The sequence below is a fragment of the Suricata suricatta genome, chromosome 12, assembly GCF_006229205.1.
Source record: "Suricata suricatta isolate VVHF042 chromosome 12, meerkat_22Aug2017_6uvM2_HiC, whole genome shotgun sequence".
In the NCBI taxonomy this organism is placed as follows: Eukaryota; Metazoa; Chordata; class Mammalia; order Carnivora; family Herpestidae; genus Suricata; species Suricata suricatta.
The window spans coordinates 50,952,571-50,969,908 of NC_043711.1; the positions used below are offsets into that span (position 1 = coordinate 50,952,571).

Consider the following 17,338-nt stretch of genomic DNA (forward strand, 5'->3'; position numbering starts at 1 on the left):
CCGGTCCCGCCCCCGCCCCCCACGGGGCCCGGCCGGCCCGAGGCGGGCTAGCCCAGAGCCGCCCGGCGGTGAGTGCGGGAGAAGCGGGCCCGCGAGGGCTGGCCTGCGGGGGAGCTCCCGGGCGGGCTGGCTTGGAGCTGCGCTGAGGGCGCCCTCCTGGAGGTGGAGGCGGCTGGTTCTCGCGGGGCAACTGGAGGCTCCCGGTGGGCAACCGAAGCTCCGGGGCTCTCCAAGGGGGGTCTGGCTCCTGGAGGGGTCTTGGGAATGCGAGGCACGGGGCTAGGAAGGGGCCCCGGCGCCCCGTAGACCCTCGGTCCAGGCCGGCGGCAAAGGAGGCCTGCGTGTACGACTGCGGGAAGGGACTGATGATGGGCAGCTCGGTCGGGTCTCTTTTCTCTTCCTATGTTCACTGCCCCTCCTCAAAACAAAACGGCACACACTCCCCGCACTGAGTGCAGGCCTCGCCAGAAAAACGAAGGTCTTTCCTTTTTTCCTTTTCTTTTCTTTCGCTTAAAGTCTCCTTTGATTCCTGACACTGAAACATGGAAATGTCTTAGATTAGTATGATAGTGCTGTTGGCGCTGCTTACCCTTTATGCACTTTACTGGCATATATTCGTCTGTTTAAGCTAGATAATTGAAAAAATCGGTTTCACTTTGATCATTGGTGCTGTATGTTTTTGCTGGTTGTATTTCCTTCTCTGTGGTTAATAAGAACCAGCAGCCCGGGGGCGGGGGGTGGAGGCTGCTCTTCTAGTTTTTATCAGCAGCTCGTTGCTCCCCCTATTTGAAGGGTGCTATCTCCCAGTTTGCAGATTTTACAAATCTTTTTCTAAATCCAAAGCCTACCTTGACTAGTGAACCCTTGGATTTGTTTCCTCTGAACGTCCAAAGACAAAACTAAGGAATGATAGTTTCCCTGTTAGTATTTGGAAGTCACTTTTGCATACTGCATATTTTAGCATACCAAACTTTAACTCTTTGCTCTGGTCCACTAACTTGCCTGTTCATTGTTTCCCCCTTGCTGCAGGGGACTCTGTTGGAGTGTGGGCGGTTGAAATAGAGCTTTAGGGTCAGTGCCTTAAGGCCGTACTGATGACGCGGATCTTGGAACAAGTTAATTATATCTAAATCTTAATGCCTTAACTTTAAATAATGGGTTTAGCAATATTTTAGAAGTCTGTTGTGTATACTCAGGACACAATTTTGTGTTTATTGTTTTCTTCTGTGTGTTTCCTCTTACATCTGGCTGAAAATCATCTCCCCCATGTTTGAAATGATGTAAGCCTCTCAAATTGTTATTTAATTTTGGCAGCGTATTAATCCCAGGCTGATTTCCCCTGCCACTGTTTTTGTCACACTTTGGGGCAGCTTGCTTTTTGCTTTCCATTTGGAAGGGAATGCAAACTAATCTTTATTTTGACCAAAACACAATACAATTAAGATAATTTTGCTATAAATAACCATGGACTACATTCCCAAACTCTGAATGTTGTAGTAAAAACAGCTCTGGCTTATTTCTGGAGACTTGATTTTAAGGCCAATCTCTGTCACCTACTAACTTTGTGACCAGAAAAAGTTACTTCTACTTAACCTCTTTAAGAGGGTAATAGTATCTGTTCCAAGACATCAGAGAGGTTCAGGAATTAGAATAATATGTCTTGAAAAAGTAGTTGGTGTTTTAGTTACAAAAGTCTTTGAGGGTTTCAGAGAGCTTAACCACAGCAGTTGCCACTTCCCCCAGTAGATTTAGAATTGCAAGTTTACCTGAAGAGTTCACTTACAGACAAGATCATTGTGAAACCAAAACTTTTACTTTCAGATGTTCTGTTTTATCAGTTCAGTAGTGGGAAGTTCCTTTTAACTGCTTCTGGAGTCAGCCTTGTTACCAGCCTCTGATGGTTGCCAAAACAAATCCAGAGGAAGATTTTACTTTGTGTCTTTTTCTAGGTTCCTTCCTGGGTAGTTTTGCCATGCAGCCTCTGGTTTGCCTTAGTAAAATGATAAGTAAAAGGGACACCTGGGTGGCTCAGTCGGTTAAGCCTCCAACTTTGGCTCAGGTCATGATCTCACGGTTTGGGAATTCAGGCCCATGTGGAGCTCTGTGCTGACAGCTCAGAGCTTGGAGCCTGCTTCGGGTTCTGTGTCTCCCTCTCTGCTCTTCTCCCACTTGCACTCTCTTTCTCTTGAAAATAAACAACATAGAAAAAAATTAAAAATAAAATGATTTTGACTCATGTATTACATTAAGAAATACAAATAACATTAAAGATTTTTTATGTTTGAGAGAGAGAGAGACCCCACACAAGCAGGGGAGGGGCAGAGAGAAAGACACAGAATCTGAAGCAGGTTCTAGGATCCTAGCTGTCAGCACAGAGCCCGTCGTGGGGCTGGAACCCACAAACCTTGAAATCATGACCTGAGCTGAAGTCGAAAGCTTAACTGACTGAGCCACCCATGCGCCCCAGAAATAACATTTTTTAATGAATGGAAATGTACTCCTTAATTAACTGCCCTTTGAGAGCAGGGGCAGCCATGTGGGGACACTCATTGCGCCAGATCTGAGTCCTGCCATTGGCTCTTGTGTGTGATTCTGAGCTAAGCCGCTTAGCCTCTCTACGTCTCTTTATGCTCTTCTGCAAAAGGCCAGGATCACATCTGCATTCCTGCCTCATAATGACCTCAGATGCTCATTTATGAAAGCTCAAGTGAGATCATGGCTGCAAAGCATGTGGAAGAAAGCCTCTGAGTAAGACTGCTGATGGAAACAGCCAGATACACAAGTGTCCGACTTCGGCTCAAGTCATGATCTCATAGCTTGTGAGTTCGAGCCCTGCCTTGGGCTCAGTGCTGACAGTTCAGAGCCTGGACCCTGCTTGGGATTCTGTGTCTCCCTCCTTCTGTGCCCCTCTTCCCCCATCTCTCCCTCTCCCTCTCCCCCTCCCTCTCCCTCTCCCTCTCCCTCTCCCTCTCCCTCTCCCCCTCCCCCTCCCCCTCCCTCCCTCTCCCTCTCCCCCCTTCAAAAATAAACATTAAAAAAAGATAAGTAAAATAGCAATCATACAAGTTGTTTTTGCACCTTTCAGTGTGACTTAATAAGATAGTAAGAGTTGTAAATTAAGGAGGTAAAAGTCACATACATTGGGAAATTTTAAGACTAAAATTATGACACTGTGACAGTCTTAACGTATCAAGTCTGGTTTTTGGCCTATGTTAGACAAGCTGTTGTAGACCCTGGTGAAAGGAAATTTTTTGGTGTTAGGTTTGTGCAAGTTGTGTTACCTGAAGCTCATTTGTGATGGTTTTAGGGATCCCGTCCAGAGGTAATGAAATTGATATGTGAGAGCCTCATAGACCAGAAAAGAGAATGAATGCTGCCAGCAGCCTGTAGCCATTTAGAATATGTGCACATTAAAATGACAACGGCAACAACAGCTGCGTAGCAGTTGGGACTGCCGAGTGCCTGGGTGGCTCAGGCGGTTGAGTGGGTTGAGCATCTGGCTCTTGGCTCCCATTGGGCTCCACACTGTCCGTGAAGAGCCTGCTTGGGATTCTCTCTCTTTGCCTTTCTCTGCCTGCCCTGCTCCCGTGCACTCTCTCACACTCTCTCTCTTAAAATAAATACATAAATTTTAAAAGAAAGAAGGAAAGAAATCAGAATGCCAAATCTTGATAGTATAACCTGCCAAGGTAGGAAAGGCGGGAGTGTAAGTGGGAGTTGCTGAAACCGGAAACATTCTTGCTACCTGGGGTGCAGTATGACAGCTCCTTTGCAAAAGAGGAGAATCTTACAGAATATCCTGTTTCATACCTCAGGTCCAATAACCAGAGGCAGTCCATTTTCAAATTTGCAAGTGTATCTCCTCACTAAAAGGTATTTGCAACTTCAGGCTCAAACCTGCAGCACCTGCTCTGTCATCCATGTACATGCACAGAGTGGTGAAAAATTGCAGTCTCCCCAATGGTGCGTTCCTAGGTGAGGTCCAACAAGGCAAGACTCTGACTTCTTGTTTCAGCTCTCATACTATGCCCACACATGGGGGTCTCTTTTATGCCACATTTTTCTCATTTGGGGGCTTTTTGTTGGTGTTTTTGCTGCTTAAAATGGACCCCAAGCATAGTGCTGAAATGCTATGAAGGGTTCCCGAGAGCAAGAAGGCTGCGGTGTGCCTTTGAGGAAAAAATAGGTGGAGAAAATGTGTGCATTAGATAAGCTTTCTTCACACTTGAATCGTAGTACTGTTGGCCATGAACTCAGTGAATCAATGATAGGTCTCAGATAAGGTATCTTTAAACAGCAACACTCATGATACATGATGTATGGATCAGTTGACAAAAACATGACTGGCGGCTCCAAGGAACCTAGTTAGGTGTACTTCCTCTAGGAGTAGTGCTTCACGTTCACCAATTCAACGTCCTTGGGCACCTTAGAGAGCGTGACTACTGTGATACCGAGGAAGCGTAGTTGCTGACTCTGATGATTAGAGGGCTTCCTAATGACAGAGCGTGTCATGGGTTAGAAGGCTCTATCTAGGCTTTAATAGACGGAGTTGAGATTTTGAGACCGTGGACAGTTAGACCTGGGTTTTATGGGAAGTTTGCCAACTTGGACTTTGATGCAGATTGATGTCTTTCATCCTTGGGTGTCCTCTCATGTGAGAGGACAGGCACCTCAGGACTTGTGAGTATGAAACTCTTAAGTATCCAAATATGAGAAACGGCAAGAACAAACACATCCAGAGTAAACTAAAAATGCTGACAAGTTTCCCTTATTTCTTAGGCAATGCTATAGAAGGCTGAGGACTCGGGAACGAAGAGACTGATTCACAGTATCCTAAGCACGAGAAAGAAAAGGATAGTCTATTTTTACTTGACAGCAGTGTCAAAAAGTGGTGGGAATTGGTTGTCTGTTCGAAATGTTGGGACTTGAAGATTTTCTTTTCCTCAGGCGCAGTGGTGTTAGTGTGGGCCCACCGAACGGTTTCCAGGGGACCCTCTAGGGAGATGGGTAAACTTCAGCCAGCTGTGGGAATTTGACACTAGCATCAAGCAGCCTCGCATAAAAGGAAATATGCTGTGACTTAAGTTCAGTTTTGCAGCATTGGGCTTCCCTAGCTGGCCCTCCACTGGTGCATGATCATTTTTCTCACTGTCTGTGCGTGGCTGATGCAGGTACCAAACTGTAGAACAGGAGCTGAGGTCTGGTTACGGCGCGGTAGCAGTGTTTGGTAGCTCTGTTGCTGGGTCATCAGATGACTGAACAGCACATCCCTAACACACCACAGCCCTGGGGGAGGGGTAGTCAAGGAGGTCCACAGAGCCCAGCCTGGCCATTTTAGCATCAGAAGACCAGAAGTTGTTGAGTCGAGCCTTCATGTGGGAGTTTCCGTCCAGAGAGGTACCTTTATTTAGTTCTGCCCAAGTTGGCTGGGATCCACGTCCCTGTGGAGTGATCGGAGGTGGGGACGAGCAGTAGGCAGGGCCGAATTGATGGCGGGCACTTGCAATTACTTAGTTCCAACATCTCACGTGTCCCACTTTGGAGGACAAGGGGTGGATGGCTGTCCAACCTGCAGATTGCCTCCTGCAGAGCTTTCACAGGAGGCCTGTGATATCATTGTGGGAGGGTACAAAACTGCCACATAGCAAGTCTTACAGCTTTCTGGGACAAGAAGAGGACTGCCACCAGCCGACTCTTCTAATCAGGCTTGTGCTGGAGGTCGGCAAGCCCGAGCAGGGGATTTTATACACACATATTTTCAATTCTCTGGAAGCGGGCATAGTGCAAGTAGGTATATTGTACACATTTAATGCATTTGGCCTTCAGATACATTTTCAGGAGAGGGTATGTGGAAAAGCGAGGCGCTAAATGGAAGCAGAGGCCAGCCTAGTCCTGACATTGTACTTGGTATGGAGTACGGATCGATTTTTCATGCCAGGGATGTGCCACAGTGAGGAATGCTGGCCTTGCACACGATCTGTTGATGCTCTTTCTTGGGTAATATGACTTTTGAAAGTATTTTGAAGAAGGGCTCGCCTCTGTTTAGTAATGTGGTGTACATGTTACGGTGGTGAGAAACCCAAGAAGGTGGGGCATTTGAAAGTACCATTCACCCATCGCTAACCGTTATCCATGGGGACTCCACAACAGGTTTTCTTGAACGTGACTAAGTGTTGGAGCCCGAAGGCTTGATGGCCTGTGTTCACTTGCCGTGTCGCTGCGGCCCCAGGAATCCTACGGCTGCAGCTACTGCCAGGTGTTGCTTTTCTCTACTTTCAGAACATCTTTGAGCAATTTCTCACCTGGTTGGTGACTGTTCCCATGACTCCGTGTTGGGCTCTGTTCAAAGAAAGTAAAATATGGCAGCGCTTTCTCGTTTGCAAGAGGGGAGGATTTGTTTCCCTTTGCTTACTTGAGAAACTGTCAGGTTATTGCCTGATGTAACTCAAGGTGTAGCGGAAAGAATGCAGGCTAGAAGTCCTGTCTTGGTTGATGATGGAAGGGTTTTTGTTGGGGGGAGGGGGAGGGGAGGGATATAACCTCAACTAAAAATAAGTAACTGCTTTTCTTCATACGTCTTGATGAAAATCAGCTTAAGTGGAGTAAAAATAACATTGGTTGGTGAGTCAGGGGACTTGGATTCTAGTCTTAGCTTCTTCAGGAAGTTGCTTATATTCTTGGCACTTTGGTTTTTCATCTGTAGAAGAATATGAATAATCTTGTTTGGCCAAGTTGCAGGGAGAATCCAGTGAAGTAATTTACGTGAGTGCGTTTTGGAAAAGTGTGTGCTCTACAACCTTAAGATGGTGATGGGCCATTTGAGGCTGACTTCTCTTCCTCACTTGAATTTACAGGGCATTTTCAATAACATTGTATCCTTGAATCCACATGCCTAGTCTGTTACCATATGGAGGAGGCAACCCATTCTGAGTGAGGAGACTTGAGCCTGGAGAGGTGAAGTGACTGGCCCACACAATCAGTGTTAGCCGTGTGGAGCAGAGCCTAGAAGAAACCTGACTGAGGGGAGGTGTTACAGTAGGGCTCAAACTTAGATTTTGTGCCGCTAAAGTTCTGGCTGTAGTAATTTAACAGATGGTAATGTGTGAGAAGGAAAAAAAAAAGGATTACACAAACGAGGGATATTTTCAGCAAGAACATAGAGGGACGGTTTGAGAATTGGATGTTAACTAGAAGAATGTGTGCTGCTAGAAGCTAGGGGACCATCAGTTGGACACACAATGGAGAAGAAACAGGAGGAGAGTGCTCACCTTCTTGATGTGCCCAAAGCCATGCTTGTCTGGCTGCCAGAATCTGGTGATGATTTGGTCTGAAGTTTCATTTTGGTTCTCCTCACTGGATGGACCGCGAGCCAGATCGACCACAATGTGCTACCTCTTTGGTCTAAGTTGCTTCAGGGCAGCAAGGTACCTTTTCCTTTCCTGTAGTGTCTGTATGTAGTTCCAATAGAAATAGGCGAGCCTCAAAGCCGCTAAATTCTTGATGACAAAAGGGTCACATACCTCCTGCTATGGCCTGAGAGTTCATACTTGTAGGCCTGCGCTCCCGTTGAACCTTATTAGTCAAGGCTGGTTTAGATTAGCCCAGGAAGTGACCCCTCTTGCAGGGGATAGAGGGATGGAACAGGGCCAGCAGGAATTTGGGAGGCTGAATAGTATGCATCTGGAAACTGGAGATGCGACCAGCATCCCGGGATAGTGCTGTTGTCTTGCAGTTTCTGGTTTTTGGGCAAGTGACAGTGTGGCAGGGACATCAGGAGGTCTGGATGGCCTTCTTCCCACCCCTGCTGGTTTCCACCCCTAGCCAGTTGCTGCTTCTTCTCATACTGTTTTCTCAATTATATGGTAGTTAGGCCATCGCTCCTGAACAGCCGTGGAGTGAGGCAGGCCTGGTGCTGTAACTTTCACCTGGGAAATCTCCTTAGAACACTCCCATAACACATCTTGAAGTTCTGTTCTTTTGCCTGAAAAAAAAAATCAATACATCTTGTCATTGTATTTCTTTAATTTTTTTTAAGTTTCTTTATTTTGAGAGAGGCAGCATGAATGGGGGAAGGGCAAAGAGGGAGACAAAGAATCCTAAGCAGGCTCTGCACTGTCAGCACAGAGCCTGACGTGGGACTCGAATCCATGAAATTGTGAGATCATGACCTGAGCCAAATCCAAGAGTTGGATGCTTAACTGACTGGGCCACCTGTGCACCCCAAAATTCCGTGCTTTTGTTCTCTTGATCAAAAAAGGACAGTTATTTGTGGACGTCCAAAATATGGCATCCAAATTTATAGCTGAGCTTGTCATTAGCACTGAATGTGTAAATTTTAGTAGCTTTAGAATTGATACCTCTTATTCTCTAATTCCCCACCTTAAGCTATTTGTAAGAGCATTATTATTGCCGATAAGGGAGTCCAAAAAAAAACAAAAAACAAAACCAAAATGGGCTGGTAGACAAAATGCTGTTGCTTGTAAAACAAAACAAAACGTATGTTCTATTCATGATGACTTACGTTCATATTTGTCAAAAATACAAAGATGGTGAATGGATAGACCAGAAGTGGGTTGTAGTACAGAACACCTTTACCGGTGCACTTGATGTCTTTTTCCAGAACTATCTTCTTCTCCCCTTTATGGGGTTACATTTCAGGTGTAAGCATTTCCAGTGGTTATAATTTTGCTTACCATGAGTTTATAATGTAAAAACCTTCACAGAAAGGAGAACAGCTTACTGAGATGTGCTTAGGTTTATTTTCCAGATGCTGCATAATCTTTTACAAAAGGGAGCAAATGATTTATGGTTCACAGAGGATACAGAATAAGCCAGGAATCTCTCTACTTGTTTAAAACCATTCTGACTACTCAGGAGTTTTGCAGTGACGTAGAATAAAATTTCAGCTTGGTCACACCCTACAGACTGCTCGCCTGCCTACCTCCCGGCCCCACCCCCTGTGTTCTCCCCTTATTTCCTGCGCTGAGGTCATTCTCTCCGCTTCTCCACGTCCAGCTTGGGGTCCATCTGGGGTGTATTTCCAGTGCTCTTTGTCCCTTGTCCCCTTCACAAGGCTAATTCTTCTCCTTCATGTCTCTGCTTTCATCCATTTTACAGACATCTCATGGAAAGCCATGGTCAGTACCCTTTTTTCAATAAGTTTACCATCATTTGCAGTTTATTTAATATGTTTGCAAAAGTTTTGACAGATATTAATACACATAACGGCCGTTCACTTCCCATAGCACCCTATGAGGGAGGTAATATTAATTCATATCCCCCATTTTACAGATGAGGAAACAGACACACAGGGGTAAAGTCATTTTCCAAGGATACACAGATAGGAAGTGGCTGAGCCCAGTATAAACTCAGACAGGTTGGTGTCCAAAGATTGTCCTCTTAAATAATCCCTCTGCTAATTTGCCTCTCAGTGTTGTGTGACCCTCCAGTGAATACTGTAACCATCGTTCCCCCCCCAACACCCCTCACTTTTTACTAATATGTTTTATTGTTTTTCGGGGGGAGATTGTGGATATTGTACAAGATGTAAAATTCAGAGGGCTTTTTTCCATAGTTTTTTTTTTTTTTTAAACTGTTGTCTTCCACCTTTATTTGCTCAGGTCTTTTGTGGCTAGATAATGCCTGCTTGCTGGACCCCATCTCCCACCTGCATTTACTGAACCTGCCCCTGCTGTCCTTATCTCACACCTGGTCCCTGTAGGCACCACCTCCTAACTGATCTGCGTCCAGTGACTTCTCGCTTCACTTCATTAAGTCAGACCATCCTCCCCAGAACTGCTGAATGAAAATCTCATTACCAGCCTGCTCAGGGAGTAATAACGGCTGTCTGTTTTGTACTACATTCAGCATAAACTTGGTTGGCTAGCTTTGTGCTTCTTCCTCCGTCCCCCCACATCGTGTTTACCCTCCCTTAGTTCTATAGCTTCTTATCCACAACTCTCCACGGTGACCAGGATGGTCACAGTCCTCCTGTCTTGGGTTTTCATTCCCGCTTCTGTGCCTTTCCTGAGGCTTTTGATCCAACGTGGCTGTACATGTAAGGATAAGACAGGGTCCTTGCACCCTGGACATATTCCAGCAGTGTGATCTGGTGAGTAAGGAGGTCACAGAGGAGCATGACAGCCTGGGGGAGAGAAACTAGGGAAAGGAATCTTTGAAGTGGCTTTTAGAGGCATGCACATGCGCACACCAACCAAAGCATTGGTGTTCACAAGGTATACACTTCAGGCTGACTCTTTTATCACATGGTACATATTTTTCTTTTATTTATTAAAAACTTTTTTTGATATTTACTTATTTTTGAGAGACTGCGAGAAACAGAGTGCATGCAGTGGGGGCCGGGGGGCGGGGAGACACAGAATCCGAAGCAGGCTCCAGGCTCTGAGCTGTCAGCACAGAGCCTGATGCGGGATTTGAACTCACAAACTGCGAGATTATGACCTGAGCCGAAGTCAGATGCTCAACCAACTGAGCCACCCAGGTGTCCCTACACATTTTTGTTTTAAATTATATCTCGTCTTTTATTATATACTCTTTTAAATTTGTTATTCCATTCCTTTAAAAAATTTGTTATCCTGTTCCTTATACTTAATGTTCACAAGCAAGATCATAACTCCTTGAAAGCACAGATCCTATCTTCTATTTCTCTTTTACTTCTCTCAGGTACTTCCCTGAACACAGAATAATTGTGTCATAAAAATCGATGGTTTCATTAATAGAGTTGCAGCAGATGGCAGGTGCCTTGTAGGTGAACCTTAAACACCTAATCTCTTATCTGCCTACTTTGAAGGTTAAGTGTCTTGGGAGTTTGGATTTTATAGTACCTGAATAAGTATGTAATCTCCTAGATGCTAAAATTCTGCATCTATTTCTTTGTGTTATTTGATGTTTTCAAGCTATTTTGCTTCGATTTGCAACACTTGTTTTTTGAATAATTTAAGTCATGTGTTAATATATATCTATTTGGGTTTTTTTTTAATGTTTTATTTATTTTTGATACAGAGAGAGACCGAGCATGAGAAGGGGAGGGTCAGAGAGAGAAGGAGACACAACCGGAAGCAGGCTCCAGGCTCTGAGCTAGCTGTCAGCACAGAGCCTGACGCGGGGCTTGAACCCACGAATGTGAGATCTGACCTGGGCCGAAGTCAGAGGCTTAACCGATTGAGCCACCCAGGCGCCCCTATCTATTTGGGTTTAGAATTTTCCTGTGGTCAGGAAGGCAAGGTCGTTCAGAAGCCTTGCCCTTCAACTTCACAGGGAAGTTAAGGGAATTTGAGTCTAAAACTGTATTATGGAGTAGACTGTTTATCGGTGTTTACTTAATCCAAATAAGAGACTTTAAGCCCAAATCTTGTCTGATTAGGAAACTGACTTAGGTAAAGAGAATAAGGCGGGGTCCTTGTGAGTTCAGCAAACCTCCTGTCCATCTATTCAAACCTTTTTTTGCTTTTTCGCCTTTGAACAAGTTCAAAAATCCTTATACTCAGGAGATGATTTTTTCTTCTGTCTTACTAAGACGGTTATGAATGTGAATGCCATTAAATTTTCTTTTATCCTTCTGATTTTACTCATCTTCCCCTGTCCCTGAAAAAGAAGAAATGAACTCTGGTGTATGATGTCACTGCTCTTGCAGTGACTGACAGCCTGCTGTGACACTTCTGTCACATCTTCATCCCCCCCGCACTACTGGTGTTGATGAGCAATTTATTTATTTTTTGACCCCATTCACCTATCCCCTCCTCACCCCACCCACCCTGTAACGAGCAAACTGTTCTTTGTCTTGATGAATTTGTTTGTTTTTCTTCTAGATTTCACATACAAGAGACTAAAGAGTATTTCTCTTTGTCTCCTCTCACATTTCAAGACCTTCTAAACCCTGTCAGTTTGTCTCTGGTTTTCTCCTGTCCTTACAGTTCCCTCAACAGTGCCCCTCATTACCTTCTGCATAGCTGTATCTTTCATATTGTTTACCCTGTCCTTGTCTTCCCATTCTGTAGAATGGGACTACATGGTCCTACCAGAATCATTTTCATTGAACATCTAGATGACCAAGTCATTCTCTGCTCTGAGGTGTCAGTGGATCCCTAACCTGTACGGAATCCAATCCGACTTTTGTCAGAGCTCTCAGTCCTTCCATGGTGTGTCCCCGATTGAAACTCCCGTCACTGTCTCCTACGCCCTCTTCCCCTTGTACTCTTGCCTTCTAGCTGATATGGGCAACTCATTCTGAATAGATTCTCCTTTTGTTCTTCCATTCTGGAAGAACTTTTCTATCCATTCTTCAGAGGTTCAGCTCATGGTTCTGTTTTCTCTACAGTCTTTCAGAACTCATCTGTATTTCTGTACGGTATGGTTTATACCACTGTTGAGGCACTTAGCACATTGTACCTTAATCCATCATTATTTCCTCAGGAGTTCCCTAAACGATGTTTCAGGTTAAAAGAATGGCCAGTAACATTTGAGAGATTTCATCTATCCAGAGGTAATATGACCCCACTGCCGACCCTCTGCAGAAGGAAGGCCTACCAGTGTATTCCAAGTACAGCAAGCTGCTTAATTCGTTTTGCTTTAGTGTTTCCCAAACTTATTTCTAGAAGATTTTTTTCTTGTAAAATATGAACATATAGTGCAAAACACTTTAGAAAACACTGCCTTAAATTACTTTCTTGTAGGCATGTCTCCTGTACAGGTTGGAAGCTCTTTGAAAATAACTACTGGCCTTTGGTATTTTTTTCCTACCTTAGCAGCACCTAGTAGATAATTTTTTTAAGTTATTTATTTTTGAGAGAGAGAGAATGAGCAGGGGAGAGGCAGAGAAAGAGAGGGAGACAGAGGATCCGAAGTGGCCTATGTAGGCAGAGAGCCCTACGTGGGGCTCACACTCACGAACCTACCATGAGATTATGACTTGAGCTGAAGTTAGACCCATAACTGACTGAGCCACCCAGGCACCCCCAGAGTTCATGTTTGTTGAATGAAGTTACATTACCAGTCAAGACTTGATGTTTCTTTGGAGACCTGAAATGTGAATATTATAAAGCAAGCTGATCTGCTATGTCTTGTAATTGGCACATACCTGGTAGGTACTCTGAAAGTTGAAGTCTGAATAAAGGCAGAGTGTCTTTTTAAATTTATTTACATTTATTAGTATTTTTTTGAGAGAGTGTGGGCATGCAAGTGAGGTAGGAGCAGAAGGGAGAGGGAGGGAGAGAATGGGAGGGAGAGAATCCCATTGCTGAGTGTCTTTAAAAAGGGTGTAGTTAAGAAGAGATTTCTTTCCATTGAACTAATAGAGTGTGTCTATTTTCCCAGTAATGGTGTGTGCGTGCATGTTTAATCCAGAAAAGGAATATTGGGCAAAGTGGCCTGATCTAAGTTTTCCACTATCTTTAAATCTTTTGCAGTCTTTGCTTTTATACGTATGCTGTAATTAAAAAAAAAACAATTAAAAAATAAAACCAAGGCTTATTAAGAAACATGGTACTAGATACACTGGTGATGGGTGGTAGTGATAGTAGGCACCATACAAAACATATTTTGAAATAAGGATAAACATGTTGGACTTAAAATACCATTGAACTCATTTTAAAATAAAGATTCTTATTGGACTCCAAATCCCATTTGACTCACCCCTGGAATTCACAGCGCTTTCCCGAGTACAGTTAAGTGACACGGTCGTGCCGAGTCTCTCAGCTAAGGAGGTGAACGAACAGAATGGTTCAAGCTTTGTCATTTTTGTTAAAACTAACCACCACCACCACCACCACCACCACCACCATAACAGAAATCTCAGACGGGTAGTCCCGCTACGTTGATAGAGTCACCTTTGTTCCAAAGCTGGTTTTTACTTGGTATGTCTGAGTGGGAATGTTGTTATGCACGCACATTAACATTTATAAGCATGGGCATGAATATTCACAATATCCCTTCTTTTCGTTCTAACACTAGCTGTTTCCTGGAATCAGCAAGGTTTAGCTTAGTAGACAGAAAGGAATTAACCCTTTCTTCTCTATGTGCCTGAACCAAATCCACTATATTTCTTCACTTTCATCCTCAGAATTGTGATTTGCATTTCTTGGGGGAATCACTCTAATTGTTAACCACCAGAATTCTTAAAGAGTCCTTTGAATTCTCTTTAAATTATTTTTTCTGTCCTTTTTTTTTTTCTTCTAGGCTTGGACCAGAAATGGAGACGCCATTGGATGTTTTGTCAAGGGCAGCATCTCTGGTGCATGCTGATGATGAAAAACGTAAGTCAGGAACGTGTTTTAAAGTGCTTTTTACCTGTGTTCCCTTGTCTCCCGCATTATAATAGACTCAAGTGTTTCTCCACACGGTTTTACAGTTATGTGCAGTTAAATTGGATTGTTCTCAGAACAGCTTAGTCTTCTCCTTTTTATTTTCAAGTGCTAGAACATGTAAGTCTTGTAAATGTCATATTTGGTACCGCAGCCCTACGAGCTAACTCGGGGAAGTCCTGTCCTTCCTGGCTTCCCGGCTCTTGAATGGAGATAATCCTTAAGAGACATTTAAGGACTCTGGAAGTTTAGATAAATAACGTGTTGCTTGACAGATGAATTGACCAGCAGAGAACTAGAGGTGGAAATAATCCTAGTGCATGTGATGGAGAAGTGTCTTGAAAATTCCATTTGCATGAGTGAGAAAGAGTAAATATTAGGGGGAATAATTCACTAATATGGTGGTGGACGTGTGCAAGGAGAAAGAACATGACATTGTTCTCCAGGAGGTTATTTCACATGTGTTAGAGTGGTTTCCTAAGTTTTTAGTAAGTTTTTAAGTTTTTGAGTAAGTTCTTGTTCAAAGTTAAAATTGATTGCTGAGCAGTATTTGTAAGAATGACTTTTATGTGGGAACAAAGTTTTCTTTTTCTAAGCACTAAAATGCTAAAAACAAAAATATTTCTAAGGTTGAGCTTTTTATACACTATAAATTCTTTTTTTAATTTTAATTTTTTATTGAAATCCAAGTTAGTTAACAGAGTGTAATAATGGTTTCAGGAATAGAGTTTAGTGACTCATCACTTAAATATGACACCCAGTGCTCATCCCAACAAGTGTCCTCCTTACTGCCCATCTCCCATTCAGTCCATCCCCCACCCCAAACCATTCCAGCAACCCTGTTTTCTGTATTTAAGATTCTCTTATGGTTTGCCTCCCTGTTTTTATCTTACTTTTCCTTCCCTTCCCCTATGTCCATCTGTTTTGTTTCTTAAATTCCACATACAAATGAAATCATATGATATTTGTCTTTCTCTGATGGACTGATTTTGCTTAGTATAATACATTCTAGTTTGATCCACATTGTTGCAGATGGCAAGATTGCATTCTTTTTGACCACCGAGTAATAGTCCATCACACACACACACACACACACACACACACACACACACACACTATCGTCTTTACCCATTAATCAGTTGACAGACATTTGGGCTCTTTCCATACTTTGGTTATTGTTGGTAGTGCTGCTATAAACATTGGGGTGCATGTACCCCTTCAAATCAGCATTTTTTATTTTTGTATTCTTTGGGTAAAAACCTGGTAGTGCAATTGTTGGGTCTGGGGTAATTCTATTTTTAATTTTTTGGGGTACCTCCGTACTATTCTCCAGAGGGGTTGCACCAGTGTGCATTCCCTCCAACAATGCAGGAGGGGTCCCCTTTCTCTGCATCCTCACCAACTTCTGTTGTTTCCCGAGTTGATAATTTTAGCTATTCTGACCGGTGTGAGGTGGTATCTCACTATGGTTTTGATTTGTATTTCCCTGATGATGAGTGATGTTGAGATCTTTTCATGTATGTGTTAGCCATCTGGATGTCTGCTCTGGAAAAATGCCTATTCATGTCTTTTGCCCATTTCTTCACTGGTTGTTTTTTGGGTGTTGACCTTGATAACTTCTTTATGGATTTACAAAAAATATAATTTATTGTCAGGGTGGCTAACATACAGTATATACTATAAATTTTTAAAGATCACCTACTTTCCAATTTAATTTTTCATGAATTGGCAGGCTGGAAAGTACATGTCCTTAAAATGTAAGCTTTGCCGTTTTACTGGCTAGGACTTTTACTTATCTAAGCCTCAGTTTCCTCATTACTAACATGAAATAACAGAAAGCATTTGTGAGGATTAAATGTATTGTTGTATAGATGTGCTTATCTTAGCTCTTAGCTCCTGGTGGGGATTGACACGATCTCTTCTCTCTGGGCACTTCTGTTAGCTTGTGGTCAGGCTTATTCCAGTCCTCTGTGTTATCAGTGTGCCTGGGTCTTCCCACCCTCTCCTACTACCAACACTTACACGAGGTTATTTTTAGACTAGTGGTTGGATGAGATAACAGTTAGAGGGTTTTTTTTTAACCTCTTACATTATTTACATTTATTTAGGTTTTGGACTGTTGTGGGGCTATAACTACCCATTGGTGTGGTAAAAATATCCCTTCCGAAGGAAATTGAAGCTTAGGGATGTTAAGTGTCGTTCCCAGGCACACTAAGCTAGGGAGAGGCAATTCAGGTTGTGGGCTTTTATCTGAACCACAAAAACCTCCTTTATGCCTCTAAGATTACAATAGATAACACTGACTTGAATAGCTAGTTACAAGCTTCATTAAGTATGAATATGGCTAATTAGAAGTTTTTATAGTTTAGTAGACAGTATTTAAAAAACTTTTTAAAAAATGTTTATTCATTTTTGAGAGAGAGAGACAGAGCGTGAGGGGTGGGGAGCAGAGAGAGGGAGCTGTCAGCACAGAGCTCCATGCAGGGCTTGAACCCACAACCTGTGAGATCATGATCTGAGCTGAAGTCGGATGCTTAACCAACTAAGCCACTCAGGTGCCCTTAGGCAGTATTTTTAATTTCTGTTTTAGAATGCCCACGTTTAGTTAGGATCAGTAAAACAAGATAATGTTTATACAAATGAAAAATAGAAGTAATGAACTTGAGACGGTCCTTTGTGTCCTGGATGTAGAGAGTAAAAGTTCCGCTACCTTCTCAGGTTCAGTCCTGGAGCCCAGCTTCAGGGTCACTGTTCAGGCTGGAGACCTGCATAGTTACCAGTTCAGTGAACAATGCTTGAATCCTTGTGTAAAAAGGGCGCACATAGATGAACTGAGGACAGCCACTGCCTTTAGGGAGCTTATGAACTTAGGCACTTGCAGCTATAAAATGCATAGAAGGAGGAGACTGGGCAAACTTGGTGATAGAAACAGAATGATAATGCCAAGGGAGAGAAGAATTCTTTCTTCTTGTGTTCAGCACAGCCGTTAATGATCTGCACAGTAAGGATACATGCATATA

At 43.3% G+C, this 17,338-nt stretch overlaps 1 protein-coding gene across 3 annotated transcripts in view; it reads left to right on the top strand.

Moving 5' to 3' along the window:
• Positions 1 to 17,338, top strand: part of VGLL4 (vestigial like family member 4) — a 154,355-nt gene that overhangs the window by 1,043 nt on the left and 135,974 nt on the right. For 2 of the 3 annotated variants that reach the window (XM_029917419.1, XM_029917421.1), the window contains exon 2: positions 14,194 to 14,270. In XM_029917419.1, coding sequence (XP_029773279.1) covers positions 14,207 to 14,270 — 64 coding nt within the window. In that variant the 5' untranslated portion in view covers positions 14,194 to 14,206. Of the gene's footprint in view, positions 1 to 12; positions 69 to 14,193; positions 14,271 to 17,338 lie in introns of those variants that run through there. The other variant, XM_029917420.1, reaches the window with a different exon arrangement.